The sequence below is a fragment of the Habropoda laboriosa genome, unplaced genomic scaffold (assembly GCF_001263275.1).
Source record: "Habropoda laboriosa isolate 0110345459 unplaced genomic scaffold, ASM126327v1 scaffold148, whole genome shotgun sequence".
Classification (NCBI taxonomy): domain Eukaryota; kingdom Metazoa; phylum Arthropoda; class Insecta; order Hymenoptera; family Apidae; genus Habropoda; species Habropoda laboriosa.
The window spans coordinates 128,105-147,715 of NW_017100279.1; the positions used below are offsets into that span (position 1 = coordinate 128,105).

The window sequence follows — 19,611 nt, forward strand, 5'->3', positions numbered from 1 at the left end:
GGGCAACGGGCTTGGTCAAATTAGCGGCCGAAATTGCGTTTAGGGGTGTTTTGTACCCGGTATTGGGAAATGGTAATGCGAGACTGTGATTCTTCGGGTCGTTCTTTAAACCCGCGACAGTTTATGGAAACTCGGGCAGAGTGTCGAGTAGAGAAGAGTTTAGATCGAGAAAGACTTCGATTCGGCCTATAAGAGAGGTTTGCCTTTCGTCTTGAGGACAGTTCGTGCTTAGCTTTGGAAAGATCTACATGTAAAATAGGTTTGGAATAAACATCCTGAGTAAAGTTGATCACGTTAGACCACCTCCTACAAAAGTTAGAAAGGAACGAGATATTACTGTCAGAACTGTGACCTAGGGTCGTGTATCCTGTGCTTTAAAAATGATCGCACATTTCGTCAGATTGTCAAAGGGCTGAGAAGGAAGAATGGAAAGAAATATTCCAAATTGAATTCTGAATTTTCCGATTAACAGAACCTGTAGACTTTAAATATAACCAGCTCTGTTATAAGAAAAAGTATTAAAATAGTACTTTATTAATACGACTCGTCGTGAGACGCGAGGATTCGCAGGAATATATTCGTCTGGTGGGTATTATAGATCTCACCCGGAATGGTCAGCCGTCTCTCGTGTAATTTCCTTGAGAACTTTCCACCGCGTTCAATTACAATTAAATTTTGATAACCATGGTTCGCGACGAATGCGGCTAATAACTTCAAAGACATTATCGAAGTTCGATGGAACGGTGTCGGAGTGAGCACGTCGGTGGCCGTCACACGCCGAATTGGAATTGCCGCGATTCATTTCGTCCGGCACACTTCGCGGTGGAAGGTAAACTCGGTCTACGAGCCGCTTTCGGAAAAGTAGCTTCCACCACGAAGAGAGAGGATCGAATTTAATATGATATCGGTGATACTACTTTCCGGGGCCCGTAATTAAAACTCTTTAATCGTCTTTCTCAGAGGACTCCTTCTCTCGATGAATATTAAGCTCGTTCTCCTATCACGTTATATCACGCCACCTAACGCTATAACAGGCACCGTTCGATCATAATTGTATGAAAAACAGAGAGATCGTGGAGTATCTCGAAACCGTATGAACATTCAGACTGCTCTAGACTGTGATTTTAAGCATGAAAATAATTGAAAACTTTGCCTCAGAAATGAAAAAAAAAAAATGAAGATTTTCAGGAAGTAAAAGGAACCTCCCAAAAATCAAACATTCGATCTTTTTGTTAAGTTTATCGTTTCAAAAAAAGCACTCTCCACTTTCTTTACAATAACTCTACTAATGATAGGGTTAAAAAAAGGGGGAGACGATCAGTTTCTGCACCGGAACCTTCAATTACATTTAATTTTACTTCACCACAAAGGTCAGTCTGTATACCTAACACGAATTTCTAAAAACTTGTCATTTCACACGAGGTGGTTCAAGTACAACTCAACCGCAAGCTCAAACGATTAAACTCGTTCACACGCGCAACAAACACCCCGCGTCCGAAATTTTTCCCAATTACACGTACGAGCCGTATCACGAGAACATCAAGATACAGGCTCTGGTTGATTCGTTTTCGCCTGGCCAGCCGTTAATTCCACCGCTAACACCCAAAATCTCGCCAGCACCTATCCATTACATTATTACCACCTACGCCCGGCTCTCTATCATTATGCATACATAAGACGTGTTGCATCGCTCCGTATCCTCCCACCACCGGCTATAATCATATTATGGTATATCCACCACGCAATGGCTCGTATTACACCATAATTTTCCGCCCACGCGGCTTCGACGTCGGTTTCGCACATCATCGGCCCGTCGAACACTTCGGCGGAACAACACAGAGCCGGGGCGACGTTGCATAAGGATGAAAATAGCGAACGGGCGCGAAAGGGGTAATCGATCGTCTGGAAGCCACGATAGGACGTGGACAAATGATTCGATACTAACCTGCTGGTTCAATATGTCCCACGTTTGAAGCTGCAACTCGGCTTCTTGGTTCCGCGAGGTCGGCCTCGGTTGTGCGTCCTTCTGCACCAAATAGAGCGGCCTCGAGCCACGTATGGCGTCGTGATCCGGCAGAACTCCCGCCGCCGAGACTGGCTCCTCCGCGTGGTACTGCCAAATCACCTGCATCGTGTCGTTCTGAAAGAAAACCAAGAAGAGAACGATTGTAAAGTTTGGAAGGTAGCGGCAAGAGTCTGAGAAGAAGGTAGAGAGGTCTAGTTGACCGATCGGTATATAAACGAGAGAGAAGAGGAACGTTCTTCGTTTTTGTTATCGAAAAATATCGATAAGGACGGCTTACGGAGGCACAAAGGCCCGGCCTTTTATACCCGGCTTGCTATAAAAGTCGAAGCCTTCGGGTTACCAGAGGAACGAAGGGTACGGGGGATAAAGCACAGAGAGGTTTAGGTGGGGTTGGAAACTCTCTTCGTGCTTTCACGTTCAAATTTCGCAGGAATATTCTCAGAGTCTCTCTCTATCCCTGGTCGAAGGACAGAGGCGCACTGGACCGAGAATTTTTAATTTAACCCTTTTTATTTCGCAATATCCCTCCTCCGAGGCCCCTTCTCTACGTAGTTGCTACGGAATCACGTATTGCAGTTTCGACGGAGCTAGGTCGAAAAGGGGGAAAAAGCGTTCCCGTGTTACGTCGCGTTAACCTGTGTCCTATTATCGAAGACTCTGCGCGCCTCGTCGCTTTCAGGCTTAACTTCCCTCCTCCATGGTGTATATATACCCTCTCTACGTGCTTCCCCAAGTAACGCCCCTTATTTTTGGTTAGAACGGAATCGAGCATAAGTTGATTAGCCCCGAAAGATGGTAACAGAGTAGCGAATAACATGGAATCGAATGAATCGAGACCGTGTCTGCGAACGGGAACAATATCGAATCCCTTCGACTCGTTCGGGTGGAATTTATCTCGATTCGATTATACGAACGAGGCTGAAATTAGATAGGTGCCTACCGCCGTAGTCCAATCTCGCCGTCTTTTCCTTCGAATTAATATTCCACTGTTCAACGAACAACCAAATCATCCTGTTATCGACCATACACCATCTAGCTGAAATTAATTAATCCGCAGATTCGATTGCTCGCTACCTTGCATTCGTTGTTGCACGCGAAAGAATCGACCCGCGGGAAGACTCGATATATGTGTATGGGAATATACGACGTGTATCGTAACTCGGCTGGATCGAGCGTGTGTGTGTGGACCGAAACGCGTTTCTCGATAAATATGTCCACCGGTTAATCCGGCTAGTCAGTGTCACGAGAGTTCTGGCTGATCCCGAATCAAGGACGGCGACCAAGCCGATTCATTTGCGATTCACCTCTCACTCTCCGCGGAGAGACGGTTTTCGCGACGTTATCTTCCCGTGGAAACGTTGTATTTACCTGGCTGGCTGGCGTCAGGCCAAGCACAAAATACTGTATGCTTCGTTTTATACGGCGGCCGGCGAAATTAGTGCCGGGCCGCGTTCGTTGTGGCTTTTTCGATTAAATCGCGTATGAAATCCGCGCGCGTGCACACTCGTACCAACTTTCAACCGCGATGGAACTCGAAAGCACCCAGAGTCGAGCTATACGTTTTCAACTGCTCGCGTTTACCGTGCCTCTCTCTCTCTCTCTCTCAGCTAGACAACGTTTTATACCTGTGTCTAGTGTAATTAAAAAATATCCTGTCCGGAGCGTGGTGAAACTCGTTTAGAACGTTCGTAGACAAGGGGTTAGGTAACTCTTCTGAAGATGACTTGCATCGCAGGAACTGTCTGATGCGTTTCGAGTAACGAATTACATCGTAGTCACCTGATGAACAGACCGGTACAAAACCGTACAAACGAACCTTGACGAGCATAAACGTCGATTTACATCGAAGATAGAAATTCTAATCAAAAGAAACACGTGGTACTTCTACGTTAAAGTATCTGTAAAAACATCGAACGGAACCGTAGTAAACACCGTCGAAGCAGGATTACTTAACCCGGCCTTTTCGCCGTCCACGTTTTATAAATATGCCGAACGAACGTGTGTCCGGTTTATTCACGTGACGTGACCCGAGAATTTTCCCACGTGAGCGCGAGCAATCAATTCGTGGGCGCATTTTCATCCGCGGAACTTTTACGTACAGGCATGCCTCGGGGATCAATTCCGTGGCGATAATCCGTACACCCGCATCAGGGCTGATGCACCCTGTGTGAAAGAAGGGACACGCGAGGCAAGGGTGGGACGTGACGCGTGCCGCGGGTACAATACCGGCAATGGTATTCCTGTCCGGACACCAACGGTGGTCGACCTCGAAACACGTATATCGATCGGTGTTATACTGCCAAACGTGCCATCCCTCGACCACTCACAATTTCCAACAATCACACTTGATTGGAGCATTGGCCAGATGCAGTCTCGTTAATGTTTCATTCGACGGTGGAGCCCCTTATCAGCTGTTCCTAAACTAATTACAACGATGAGATTTGTCGCCCTCGACCCTATCCCTTTGTCCATTAATCTCCTATTTGGGTATACGTGTCGCACGGTGGTCAGTGTTTAATTAGCCTTCTTAGGTTAGCTGCAGGACGATAGGCGGCTGTGGAAAATCGTTCGTTCGTGATCTTTGCGGAGTATTCGTGGAAATCGAATTTCATACTAGATTGTTCTTGACGTTAGAATTTGACTTTCTGGTACTCTGAATACTGTAGTTTGGAACTCTGTTATCTTACAATACCCTGATACTAAACTACCCTCGAACGATCCGTGATACCAAGAGATAAACCTCCCCGAAATACCCCAAAAATTCTCAGTTCCATTACGCAAAATCTCATTGGAATTCCGGCGTGAAGTCTCTTCCCAAATTATCCCGTTATCGTTTTATAACGACAGATAAGGGGTACATTGGGGCGTGGCTTTAACGGTAACGGGAAAACGTGCGCTGTTCATGGTGAAAAAAGCGCCGGAACGTAGGCAGCCAGCGTTGATTCAGGGAGGAACAGTGGAATTACGCAGTCGTCGTGGTCGTGGTCGAATCGAGTTGACGCCAGGATTCCGCAGGCGGCTCACGCGTCGGCCATTCACGTTCTTCGATAATCGCCGGCTCTCTGGTGCGGCGATCCAGCCCCGGGAATCATCGAGGCTTACACGTTTCCGCGCCTACGTTCGTTCGTTTCACAGTGGTGAGACAATTGGGCGCCGTTTACCTGAATTGGATAGCAGTGGATAGGTGCAGAGCCACCTAGGCGACCTAGATATCCCGGGGAAGATCGAAAGATTTCGCTCTAGCTAAGAGATGGAAGGTCGATATGAGGGGGGAAATGGGCATCGCGTGAGAAGCTAGAACGGAATCACGCGATCTCGACGCTATCTGCGAGCCTCTTTGACGACGTCATACAGAGGCACGCTTCTCGCGCTGAATCTTCTCTTTGTGCTCTCAGAGTCGAAGACCAACCACGACGAGCTGATCATTAAGAAAATTAAACGTGTCGCGTGCAAGAGAGAGAGAGTTTACCCTCTGATTCTCTGTTCTGGTGTGAAAGGGAACCGAGGTAAGGATCATTTCGGACGACCAGGGCGAGAGAGAATCACCGTGAAGAAAGTTTCATTTGGTACAGTTTTTCGGCGCAACGAGTCACGCGCGAGTTTTCCCGGCCGGTGGTTCACCAACTTCTCGAGTTTCGCGTAGAGAGAAGCTTGAATAGAATATAGGGACACTTAGCCATCCGGGTTGGGAAAGTTCGAGGTCCGTTATGGTCGAAATTCATTTCGTTCCCCGGGCGAGCGTTTCATTAAAACGCGAGATTGGATCGAAGAGTGTAATACTCTTTCGAACGGCACTGTCAATAGTCAGAGCAAAGGATGGGAGGAGAGAGAGAGAAAGGGAGAACGGTGCGCTACCGTTGTTCGTGAGGAACAACGGGCGAGATTAGGGGAGAAATGGAGAGCAATTCCCGTGGACAGGAGGCAAAGGAGAGGAAAAGACTACCCGGAGGATTCCCGGTTAAGTGGAAATATCTTTCCTTTGCTAGAAACGTTATTCTTCATTAAGAAACTTTGTTGTTCTTCGCTCTCGAAACGCGGAAATCTCTCCCACTCTCTCCCCTTACTTCTTCCCCCTTTTTCCACGACCCTTATCCCTGACCGTGCGTCTATCTTATGAGAACTCGTAGCTCGCGATTATCCTTTCCAATAGTCGTTGAATGCAAGAGACGAGATCCCATTTAGAAAGTTAAAGATGTCGCTTGCGATGCGAGCAAATGGCCCCATCCCTTCGAGAAGCGAGAACCGTATCATAAAAGATTTAGCCCAAGCTCGTCCCCCTAACGTCCTCGTCGTCGAATAAGAAGCGAAGGTCTCTACGGAAGAGGGTGTGCGGAGAATATTGAAAATAACGTGTCCAGGCACACAGGTCTAGGTTAAATGTATTTTTTAACAAGGGCATCGTGAATGGTTCGATTTAATTGTTCAACGGTGTTACACACGCAGAAATAGAGAAAGAAAGAGAAAGAGAGAGAGAGAGAGAGGTAGAAAGTTCCAATATCTTCGTAACAATGAGCCAGAAGTCACAAAGGGCTCGAGATAGTATGATAGTAGGGAGGGCAATACGAGAGAAAAGAGATTAGTCAGAAGTCCGAATACCGTAATGAATAGCGAGAACGAGCCTTTTGTCAAAGCGATTCGCCCCGTTCCGCGTAAGTTCGTTTGTTTCCCTTTCTTCGCTCCTCCCTTTCCATTTTCCGCCGTCTTTGCGCCGCGCCTCTCGAACCAGAAACCCTCTCGCGATTAACCGTTCGCTACCGAATGCGAGAAACCGTGCTCCAGTTTCGACTTACAGAAGACTCCCGGTTGCAGAAGTCGCTCGTTCAGGCAAACCGCTATTCGCTCTATCACGAATGAAAAAAAAAAGAAAACTCAGTCCTCACCCTGGACCCTCCTCGCGAAGATTCGAAGTAGGGACAGAATACATAGGAATCGAGGGACAGGATACGAACAACCTCGTTTTCCCTCGCTACGATCGCGCCCCTTCGTGAAACTGCCTGCTCTTGTATATTCGAATGGACCTTGGGATAGAGAACAACCTGGCGCTCATGCAATATGGATCGAAATGTAGATTAAACGCGTATCGCTGCTGGAAAGAGAGAAAAAAAGGACCTTTCCCTGCGTGACTTTTATTTCGGGTTCCAGAAAGGAAAAGTACCGGGTGTTTTTTCTAAAACACAATTGAGATCCAATCTTCTGATCGAATCTTTCAACATTCTGCTAAATCGAATCACAAATTAGCATCGATACCTGTCCAACAGAAGGAACTATCTCTATTCTCTGTCAGCATCGTACAGTCTTACAAACACACTCCGACACAAAGGAGATGAAATTTCACCGTGAAACATCGTCAGAGGATCACCGAACGTTGGTTGTCCTCGTAGACCGTGGTCAAACCATCACCGCTAGACGAAAGTTCGTCGTAGCCAATAAAAGTATCCAAGCCGTGCTGAAAGCTCGTGGCGCGCGAGCGAAACGAAAGAATAGAAGTAAAAGGAAGGTCAGGATGGGGGAAAGTTCTGGAAACGTCCAGGCCGGGGCCACTTTACGGTCTCTCGCGGAGTTTCGCGAAAGAAAAGTGAGCCTGACGCCCGGAGGATGGATAAACCGATAGAAAAGCGGACTAGAAGCGTATATAGCGTGGCTGCTTTTCCAGGCGGCGTTAATTGCTTCGAGTGCAAAAACCGAGAGAGAGGAGACAGTGAAGGAGGAGGAGGAGGAAAAGGAGGCTGGTTATCGACGAGTCGAACTGTCTTTCTCCCTTTCATCCCACCCAGTGGGTTTTCTTGCGCATCGCCACCCTCTTAGTGGCTCGACTCCGCTCGTCGAGGCACCCCCCTCCCTTTCTGGTGCCGAACGTGTTTGCAACTCCGATAGGGAAAACTAATATTGAACATTCCAAAGTGGAATGCAAAGGGTGCGACCGGGACGAGGTTGCGGGAGACGAGGATGAAGAACGAGAGAGAGAGAGAGAGAAGGGTTCGAGTCGAACTTGAAAGTTTTAAAAAGCAATTAAGGGCTTCAAACTTCCGACGCTTACTTCTCTCCCGCTACAAACCCATTCTTCTTTCTCAACCCTTATTTCTCTCGCGCGCCCATTCCTCTCTCGCCATCGCCGTCGTCCTTCTCGCCTATAGCTTTTTGCGCCGCTACCTCGTTTTTTATCCTTACCCCCCCATTGTCATCTGTGTCGTTCGAAAGCACTATTGTCTAAGAACAGGATAGAGAGAAAGAGAGAGAGAGAGAGAGATTCTTTTCCCTTTGAGTACGCGAATTCTCGACGCGACAGCGAAAACCACCGCGCGTTAGCCATACTGGAAACCGCGGCAAAGTTCGAGAAAGCCACGAGAATTCACGCTGGCATTGAGCGATCCGGGGGAAACAGCGTTAATTACTGTTAGTTCCCTATTTAACGGGGTTTCTCTGTCCGCAGTCTCTGGGTCAAACGACCCAGTTCAGACTCCATTTTAACCAGCCGCGGCGGTCCGCCTTTTTCTATCCAGTAATATTTTTTTTAGCCTGTAACAAACTTTCTCGTCGGATCCGTCTCACGGCGCTGGTTTTACACATCCAACCGGGACTCTATTTTAAAAGTTCACCTTATCAATGATGAATTCACCTTAGCCGGCGATGTTCGAAAGTAGGCAAAAACCTCGTGAATTATTAGGATGATTCTTAGTGCGATTCGCGACGTTGTGTGGAATCTTCCCGGTTGAAGGATCAATCGAATTTTCCGCGGATCCGTCTCTGGAAACGGAAAGTTCTCGGCTAAATCTCGAACGGGATAGCCACTCACGTAACAATTTGCCCCGTGAATCGAATCAGTTCTCGACCGATAGACATCCTCAAAGCGGGCGTACGTAATGTGCGTAAATCTGATGGCAAGAGTCGTGCCTCTTCTTCTGCTTCCTTTCGCGGCACGAGAGGAGATCTCGCGAGGCGGGCCGGTTCGACTGGAACGCGATATGCATATCGTACGGCAGAGCCAGTCGTCTGTAACAGTGGTCCCATTGAAACTACTGTGCTGCTGCCACGGTTACATGCCCGGCGTGCCTACATCGATTAGATTCGTATTCGTATCGGGACGCTTCGCGCGTATCCGACACCTGCAGCGGCTGCTTCGAGCGCCCGCTCACGGAGATAATCGAATTTCCCTGTAAATTTTTCCACCGGCTTTCGAATAGACTGCAGTTATTACGGGCTACGCGACGTTTTTCTCTTTTCCTCTTTTTTTTCGTTCCCCGGTTGCAGCAACTTTTCCTCTCTCTCTCTCCTCGATCATAAATAAAGGAGTCTGGAAGCGTAGCGACCGGTAATAAATTTGTTTCGGTTCACGGACCTCGAAATTGATTAATGTAAATTTTATTTTAAACCCAGCAGCAGAGAAAATGATATTTTCAGCGTGTATTATTTTGCTGCAGCAGATGAAATACTGGGTGTGCTTTTTTATTAATTGTACGAGGTTCGCGTTCCTGCGATTTTGTCGAGTACCTCGAAGAGGTAGGAATTTTTACGTCGTTCCTGAATATTTTTTCGAATATTTTCCCCGATGCTTCGAGAATGTAAACGATCCCCGGTATCACCGGTTAGTGGAAGCACGCCATCGGATCGCGACACGAGACGTTTCCTACACATTTTTTCCCCGTCTCGACGAAACAGCGATTATCGTTCCACTCTCTCTCCGGCCGTGTCTACGAAATCCTACGTAACGCCGGCAGATAATTTTAGAATCGCGTGATTAAAGTTTCGCGCGATTACAGTTCCCGTGGCCTGGCCGTGAATAATGACTTTAAAGCGTGTACCACGCCGCTCGGTAGACGAAGATACACCGAGGAAAAGGGAGAAAGAGAGACAGCAGCTTCGTATTATTTCCATGTCACTTGGCGTGTTGTTGTTGCTTGCAAAACAAATTGAATTTTAAATGACGTCCGGTCCGCGTATGATAAAATTTGATAAACCCACAAGGGATCGATCGATCTCTCACCGCACATTATAAATATTTCGCGTTGTAATTCGGCCGCGAGCGATACTCTCATGCGACACGCGATCACGCGCTCGAAATTCCGATGAATCCACGATGCACTCGGTTTAATCAGTCTGACTACGTAATGGGAAAAAGTGAAAAAAAAAAAGAAGGAAAAACGAATCGAACCTGTTCCGTGTGTTTGCTCACGGACCTCGATGTTGTGTTTTTTTTCGAAAAACGAAGGAACAATTTTCGAATTGTTTCGCAAACTGGTCCAACGCGCATAATTCACGAGGAAACATTGATTGGCCGCGCGCACTTGTGTACCGTGGGGGCAACGCCTGGAAAAGGGACAGTTCGGCTAACAAGATTCTATCGCTACGGTCGCGTCGTTCCGGTTAACTCTCTTCATCAGCTCGATACAGACGAGGACGAAGCAAACCATCTCTACGTGGCCGTCAGGATACCTGAACACGCTCTCCCAGTATGTACCCAGTCATTAACAAGTAAACTCGAGCGAAAGTTCCGTGGAAATTCCGTCAAGGTCCTCGCGAAATAGTCCAAGATGGCCCGTTCCGAATGTTTGCATGTTACGTGCTCGCTTAGGGGATTCGATGGTATCGCGAAAGTACCGGCTGTGAACTGATATTTCACGGATTGAGCGATCCTAGCTAACCTCGCGCGATCGCTATCCATCGTCAAACAGTCGACGGGAAATGTGTCTGGTGTTTGATCGGTACGGAGATTCAATTTCTCGTAGATTAGATGGCATCGATGAGGATCAATAAGAGCAATTTTCTTTCACGAGCGTGTGTACACTGTGTACGAGCTGGACGAGAAAGAACAGCGATATCAATTCGTAGCCGGTGAAAAGAAGCCACCGCAATTACGATCGATCTTACGACGTCCGTTGCTCTACCAGTGGAGATTAAAGAGACCAACTGTGGGAGTCTTGTTAAAGGAACGCGATCGATGAAACAGAAATGATTTCAAGGCAGCAATCTCGTTCGACGTTTATAACCAGCGAGCGGAATTGTGTCAAGTAGCTTTGCTTAGGCGGTGAATAGAAGCTTCGGAAAAGAGACGAGGAATCGAACGTATCTTCGTGGTGGAGTATCCGAAAATTGCCGTAGTTAACCAGAGTGCGGCCAACGAGACAATAGGTGTATATCTAGATTGATCGATGACTGAAATGAAAAGTGAACGACGCGCAACACCGGACCACTTTAAACGAGGTTTATCGCCTGGGTCGACGTAACGTGACTCACTACATGTCTGAATATTCGCGTCAGCAAGTCGCCGGCCCGGGTAAGTAAGTACGTGCAGCACTTGTATAATTAATGACGTGGAAGACCTTCCGTTTTACAGCGGCACCCGGGATCCCTTTGGAATCACATGTGTTCGTTTACGGCCATGCCACTTATAAGGCTGGTCGCTGGTGAATTATTCGCGAACCTAAGAACTTGTCGTTTCTTCTCTTTGTAATTATTCCCCGGTATCGATTCAAGCATCCTACGTACGACAAGAGTAAAAGTATCGTTAACGAACGATGTCAGGTGTCATTATCTCGATGGTTACAGACGTATGTTTAGTAAACAGGTGTTCGCAAGAACGTGTCATTCGTGGTAAAAAAGTTTAATTCGAAGTTCTTACGTATCGCGAAAGTAACATGAACTTTTAAACTTGCCAAAAGACCTGTCTGACTTTACACTTGATCCGTTTAATTCGCGTTTTATAGGTACAGCCGAGACTTAATAAGAATACTGGAGAGCTCGTATTGTCGAATTCCAGGAACACAGGCTGTACACGGCCGAGCGCACGAGATATCCTAACTTTTGACTGGCTGGCTGTCGTGTCGACGAACCGAGGAATCCCTAAGGAGCAAGCCAGGCGTAGGTGGGGCTGGCAGACGCTGAAGTTTACCCACCACGTCTCACCAGGAGACTGTATTACTCGCTTCAACGTACACGTGGGTCAATATTAATCATTGTCATTAGTGCAGGCTGCAAGACAGTTTCAGGACAATGGATGTCTGGGAGCAGAAAATTTCGTCCTCCCTTGCGATATGCTGGCCGACCACCGCGTGCACATCCTCCGCTTGCATCGGAGCGAAGCGAAGAGAAAAGAAGAAAAAAAAGGGACACGATAAAAGAGTTTAGATATCCTTTTATAGGACACTTGTGTGCAATCATTTTAATGTTGACCTTTCCAATAACCGAGAATCGAACGTAGTAGCCTGAAATGAAATAAAGATCGAACTGTTTACCAAAATCGAGGACACGTCTCGACTCTTCACTGGATATGGTAAAAATAACGCTGGAATAAAATGGAATCCTCCATTACGGACCCCCGAGGTTCACGCTCGGGGGTTATCTAAGCCCCCCCACTGTTATCTTAATGGTACTTATTGTCTTGACGTATAGTACACCTTGCTTCCACGCTGTTCTCCCTCTTCCTTCGTTCTCCTTCACCCCTTCCCAACCCAACCCTCTCTCCACTTCCACGTACATTAAGCTCGTAGGGCTACGAAGGTGGTAGGTAGAGAGGCAGGCAGGCTGCTGATGCCAGTCGTTATCGCACACTGAAAACCCACCCTTCCATTCCCTTCCTCTGTCCCTTCTCCTTCACCCTTCGCAGCCCTATCGTGCCACGTTTACCCCTTTCTACTCTCTGTCCTTCCCTCCGTAGCCTTATGCGCATGCGTCCTTGGTATCCGATTTTCCCAAGGTACGAAAGGAGAACTAAGAAGGAAGAAAAGGAAGGAGAAGAGAGAGGAAAAGGAAGCAAGTTCGGCACGTCCGATATCCGTGCACATATTGCCACAGCGCACGCCTTATCCCGATCAGTAATTAGTTCGATCGTTTGCCAAAGACCGAAAGGGAAGGACCGTTGATTGCTATTAACGGCGTCGCTGATTGGGTGAAACCGATTCAATTGCCCCTGGCGAACCATCCAGCCTTCGTTTCACCTCGTTTTTTCGCCACTCCTCTTCTGTTTCTCTCTAACTTCTACTCCTTTTTTTTTTGTTTGTTTTCATTCGATTCCTATGTTTCTCCTCGTTCACTCTCCCTCTCTCTCTCCCTATCATTCCTCTACTCTACTAGTACACTTCGGGGAGGCAGTTTTCATCGTCCGCGATATACAGGATAATAAATTGCGGACATGTCCATCGGACGATTCCGCTCGCGTGTAGCCAGCCGGGGTTTATTGTACGAGCACGCCACTCGTCGTTAACGTTCAATCCAGCCGGACGTTGAAACTCCATCGCTATATCTCTTCAACCCTTTCTACATTTCTCCCCTCTGTCTTCTTCGTTTCTCTCTCACTCTCCCTCACTCTGTCACACCTCTATCTTTTTGTTTCTCGTCGCGGCCCCCCATTGTTCGATCAAAGGAAGCGAAAACGTCGAGGAGATCTCGAGGCAACAACGACGCACAATGCTCGTTCCGCGGCGCGTTTATCGAACCCTGAAAGTCCATTCACCGTGGTAGGCAGATACAACACCTTTCGTCTGTCGCGATATTAGTTAACTCGTTGAATTTTCCTGGCCTGCCGCCGTTCAATTTCCTTCCGAAGAATCCAGTCTGGTCTATAGACCGAGCTGCTGATTTAATCGCCGCCGCGACGGAGAGGGAATCGCTGCGAGAGAGATAAAACTAAATAAGAAAGGGAACAGGAACGAGTGGGATGATTTTGTTTGGGCAACGCGATGGAACAACGCGTTGGGATCTCGAAACCAGCTATATCCCCTGTGCGCAACGAAATCAGGAATCTGGCGCAACACGGACGCGAAGATTGGATGGAAGGAACACGATTCGATCTATGAAAATTCTTATCGACCTCTACACACACGTACACACACCGCTTCAACCTCTCTCTCATTCTCTACGATTTTCGTTTATTCTTCATCTTTCTCTAGGTATTCTTCCCGGTGTGCAGCCTTTGAGAACGCTTTCCCAACGTTCCGGATAAGTAAACTCGAGGCGGGAAGCGCGGGAACGCGATGAGGTTGAAACCGATTCTGGAAAAACGGGGAAACGGATACGAGAACCGTGGATATGTAACGGCGTGGAAGAGGATCGAAGGGGCTCGTCGGATCGACAAACCCAGCCCAGGGAACCGGGAATACGTGCTGCACCACATCCACATACAGTTACAGATACAGACAGACAGAGAAGAGGAGGATACCTGACCGAACGATGCAACTCTCTCTCGAAAACGAATACCTTATGGGCTTTGAATCGAACCAATAGCGATTGATCCAAAAGTTCCGCATCGGCTCATTCATGCGTGCACGGCCGAACCATCCAATCAGCGTAACCAAAAGACTAGCGCAGCGGCTGCCACCATTTAGTCGGATAAGCTCGCTGTGGCTAGGAAACAAGGCGGGAAAAGCGGCTGAAAGACGACCACCAAGGAGGGGAAGGCAACGGTGGAAGAGTAGAATTGAGAAAAGTGGAGCGTGGATTCGAGGGAACAGTCGAAACGGGCGGGGGTGTGTGTGTTCTGTTTCATTGGGATCGAGTGCACAGATGCACATGATGAAGGAAGGAAGGAAGGAAGAGAGAGGTCAGGGCAAGACGAGAAGACGAAGAAGGTAAGAGAGCGAAGGGATCGATGGTTCTAGATAATCGATTCGTTGGTGAGCAAAAAGGGTTGGAGAAATGTTCTCCGGTAGGTATAGGTTTTCAGAGAAAGATTCGAACACACGAGAGGGCGCGTAGCAAAAGGGCGGTCTGCAGGAGCCGTGAACCCCACGAGACGAGTAGAGAAACGAGCAGGAGTACGGCTGCAAATACGCGAAACGGGTAGAAGAAGGGGCCGCACACAGCTGGATAGCAGGCGAGTCGAATAGCGCGAAATAGCGCGGATTTCGTGGGAATGCTGGGATTTCGTGTATGGAGGGACGAAATTGAAGATCGAGTGGCGAATACCGGAAGAGTGGCTGCCACTCTGCAGCGCAAACGGGTGTATTCACCGGCGCTATATGCTTGCACGTCTGTGCAAAGGGAAAACGGAGATGGTGAACACCCTCCGCCACCTCCCTTTTCTACTATCGTCCTCATCCTGCTCACAGCAGCGACGTACAGAGAAGACCGGCAGATTGGAGCAACGAATAAGCCGCGTAATAGGAATGGAATATGTTTTTGCCTCTATCACTGCTGCGTCCGCGCGATACGATGCGATTTACCCGCCTGTATTTTCTGGCCTGATTGAATTCGCCGCCACGACCGACAAATCGGAATACCGTCGTCTTCGTCGCGACACGCACCACCTATCTCTCTCTCTCTCTCTCTTTATCTGGATGCATGAATTCTTGCGCGGTTGTTTGGAGACGGTGACTCGGAGGCGTTTCATTCGGAGACACGTCGATTCGCGGAAGCAGACAGCTTCTCCTCTGCCTGTGGATTTGTTCGCGGCGGATTTGAATGAAATATTGGAGACGAGTTCGCGGTGACGTGGCTCTGCAAACGAGGATTTCGCGGTATTGAAGGGACATCACTTCTCTGATGCTATTGGGATTGCCGTTGCTTTGACGGTGCAGTTGGATAAATCAGAGGGTTAGGTTAATCATCCGACAAAACGAAATGGTCTGGATTGGAACGTTTCTTTCGAGGATACCGTTTGGCCAATTCTTTTCTACCCCTCTTATTTATTATACGATAACGTCGTGAACTGATGCCACGGGAAAGCTGCACGGTGGATTTATCTAGCTCTGTCATCGAGAGTTCTTCCGTCCCTTCTTTTCTCAGACGAACGAGATATTGGAAATTCGGTATGTTAATATCTTGTACGTAAAAATTGAAATGGTAATTCGATCGAATTCTTCTCGCAAATACCATCCAAGGAATTAATCTCGTATAAGAAAATTTCTTTGGATAAAAAGGAACGAACCACACCCAATCGTTGAAAAGTCACATTTAACCGAAAGTCAAAGACCACTCTAGCCAGTCGTAATTAATTCCAAATTTCCCCTGAACACGTTCAGCATACGAAACGAGCTTGCCCCGACGTCCCGGGAGCGATTTTTCTTGTCGTGAATCCCGACGTGACCCAAATACTCTACCATTTCCCGCGCATCGATATCAGACTTTCAAAGTTGTCGCGTTTCCGCGTGCATAAATCGACGCTGTAAAAAGCTGATGAGCAAGAGAGAGAGAGGAAGAGACCGTCACACTCGTGGATAACTCTAAATAAAGCCGCGCGCTGATGAAAGTGGGAGTCCCGCGAATGAAACATATGAACCGTGCCCGCGATATTTCCGTTGTCGTTGCTCGTGAACCGTGTATATACGCGTGTGCTTTTGTACAACTATCACCCAGCTCGTACGATATATTATTTTCCGTTCGCGACAGAATCGACAAACAGCAACCAGCAGCAAGTTAGACAACGTCTAGAACCAACACCTTCGAACGGTGGTCCACGATTTATCAAGGGAGGAATAATCGTTAGAATACCGTAGGGGGGCGTGCCGTTGTTCGAAAAACAACGACGACGACGACAGTTTCGAAATAGGCGCCGGCGTCGAATTCAATTTACATAGCCGGTGTGAGCGTCGCGTGAAATTACACACGCAACACGGATACGTATCCAATTCGTATATCGTCGTGGAATTTCGCAACTTGTAACGTTATTAACGCCTGCCCGATAGAGTGATCTCCGTGGCACTCGGTCGTTTCGCGCGCCACCGCCTTCCGGCGTATTTGCATGCATGGCAAATCAGTTTCTCCCGACATCGGTGGATCCTCGGTGAAATTTAAAATCCAAGCCGGAGTAGAGCGAGTACAGAGCTCTCCGTAACGACGAGAGAAAGAGAGAGGGAGAAATGACGAGACGAAGAGAAACAGCACTCGCAGCTGGAGAGACGTTAATTAGCCCAGGCGTTTGTTCGAACCCTACGACCGAATTCGCGAGATATCGCAGCGCCCAACGTCGAATTATGAAAGTTCCTGGGGGCTGCTAGGACGGTTTTGCATAAAACAACATCGAAGTTCGGCTGTCCTTGCCCGAGGGTTAACGGCCGGCCCCGGGCAGCGCGACGCCGCCACGAACGATCCACTTACTTGATGAACTTCAATTGAAACTCTAATCGTTTCTGTTCGTGGACCAGGCCGACCCGGCGTACCGCGCCACGAGCCTCAACTTTGTTTTTACACCGACCTCCTGGCGGAACACGTAACAATTAAGTCTTTAAAAGTTTCGAAAACGTAACGCGATAATTGACCCGACCCCGAATCGTTTCCCCTTCCCTTGTCTGGACGTTCTATTATCCCTCTGAATTCGCCAACAGCCGTTCCCATTTTCAGGTCACTACCCCCCGTGTCCTAATGGAACAGAAACGCCTAGATTCCTCCCTCTGCTGCGGGATATTTATTCGAAGGTACGTTTTTAGTGGACCAATTTCCCTAACATGTTAATTCCATTATTGTCCCAATCTACTTTCTCGCGACAATTAAATCGTCGACGGTAATTAAAAATTCATTCGTCCGAAATTTCAATCACCCGGTAGCCCAGAATTAATCACCGAAATAGCGGAACCTCGTGAAAAAGACACAATAAATTCTAACTAACGCAGAATCAGAATGAACTCGATTAACTATAATCAAACAGTCCTTACAATCGTTTCACCATTTCTATTGTCGGAGAATTCGGAACCGGCGAAAAATTCTACTCGAAACGACAATTACCATTACCGATCCATCCGTCTGCCTGTTCTCGAATGACCACAATCCTTTCTCCATTCAGTTCGCATACGGTGCAGAGCACTCTCGAGCGCGACGTTCCACAATGTCTCCACTCGAAGAATTGATAACGACCGCTTTATTATTCCGGCGTTCCACCAGCCCGGTGAATCGACCGCTCTTGCGCCTCCATTGTCGCTTCTTGTCTCGGTGGCGCGGCGGAACCGTGGAAAGCGCCGGTGTGTGGGTGTGTATTCGAGGCGCTTTGATAAACGCCGCCGATGGGAAGCTTTTTGGGACATTATCCGCGGGAACACCTGTTACTGGCGCGCGGCATTTTAGCGAAAAAACCAACCGAACCGGGAACACCCGAGAACGAGCACGAGTAGAAAACAGGGGATGATGGAATTCGTGTCGAGCGTGCACGTCGCCTGCCCGCGAGCTTATGGGATTGCACAGTCTTAACTTATATTAATCCAAGGATTCCACAGCGGAGAGAGAGAGAGGGGGGGGGGGGGGGAAAAAAAAAAAAAAGATTTTTCCATGTTCACGGTAATTCCAAACGTTACCCTCGCTACGTGTTTAGAAATTCGCGTAGCTTTTGAAAGCACCGTCGTTTCCTTTGAAAACATTTTTTTCAAAAATACACTCTACCTTTGACAGGAATAAATAATTACCTGTAGAAACAATTACGAAACCGTGACCGTGTCTGTTTAACGTTATCGTTTGAAATATTTCCGTTTTATCACGGTGACACGAATTATCCCACGATATTCCATCATTTTCCACAGCAGAGTTACGATTACAGCGTCGAAACGCATCGATCAAAAATTTTTTTATACGCAAGTCAAGCGTCCTTTGTGAAAATTTATTCCCCAGGGATATATTTCTACGCAGCCGTGAAAAACGCCCGTTGCTAATTAACAATTAATCTTAGACAAGCAGAGCATGCGATGACTCTTCCGCAGACTGCCGGGAAAACATGCTATCGTCTATTAATTAGAATTTACGTAATCGTTATGTCGGTGATTTTCGAGTAGGTAATTCATTGCTCTAATTAATCGTCATCCTCTTCCTCTTTAGGCGAGCTTTCTAGATTCCTATCGTTACCTACCACGCAGAGGCGATCGGAACAGGTTTCGTAATTCCGTGTGGTAATGCCGCGAATATTCAGCGGTGTCGCGACGCAAGTCGTCGCCACGGTATGTCACGTGTGGACATTTACATATGTGCAAGGGACAGACATCACGTCGACGGTGGCTACAAATCGAACAGTGCAAGGTTACTGCAATATGCAACTTGGCTTCTCAATTTCTTCGGCGCGCTTTCACGCATGGAATGGGATCCAATCGGTGACCCACATTTCCCTTCGATGCTCTCGTCGCCACGAGCGGATTTATAGGAGAGGAATCTCCGTAATATCCCGTCGTCGATTCGTGCAAACTTCGTCGATGTCTATTTCAAAAGAATTCCTCCTCCGTCGGGCTTGAAATGAAAGGGAAGAAGAGAAGGGAGAAAAAAAGGAGAAAAGAGAAAAGGAGCAGAGAAGAGAGAACCAATACGTAAAATAATCTGAGGTTTTTTTCTCGCGGAGATTGGCTCAAAGGTTATCTCTTCCAATACGCGTATACCAAGGATCTGCAGGAGTCTGTTTCATTTTTTCGAAAGGTTGAAAATTCGAGAAAAATAGGCGAGACTTTTAAGACATCTTCTATCGAGTAAGACCACTACTACTTTTTATTGCTCGAAATCAATCAGAGATATATATATCTTGCTCGTGTTATCGAAGTAGTAGCGACCGTGTCTAAAATTAAACGAATGGGAAGACACATACTTTGGCTGTCCTAACCCCGTCTCTCGTCGTCCCAGTTCCGCGGTGCCACCAACCGAGCTTGATACGATATTCTCACGGAGGACGATATATTATGCGCGATAACCTG

General features: G+C 47.6%; 1 protein-coding gene across 1 annotated transcript in view; it reads right to left on the minus strand.

Moving 5' to 3' along the window:
• The window catches only part of LOC108573557 (MOXD1 homolog 2), a 90,631-nt gene that overhangs the window by 12,238 nt on the left and 58,782 nt on the right, over window positions 1-19,611 (minus strand). Inside the window, exon 3 of the mRNA XM_017936020.1 lies at window positions 1,946-2,140. Coding sequence (XP_017791509.1) covers window positions 1,946-2,140 — 195 coding nt within the window. The remainder of the gene's footprint in view (window positions 1-1,945; window positions 2,141-19,611) is intronic.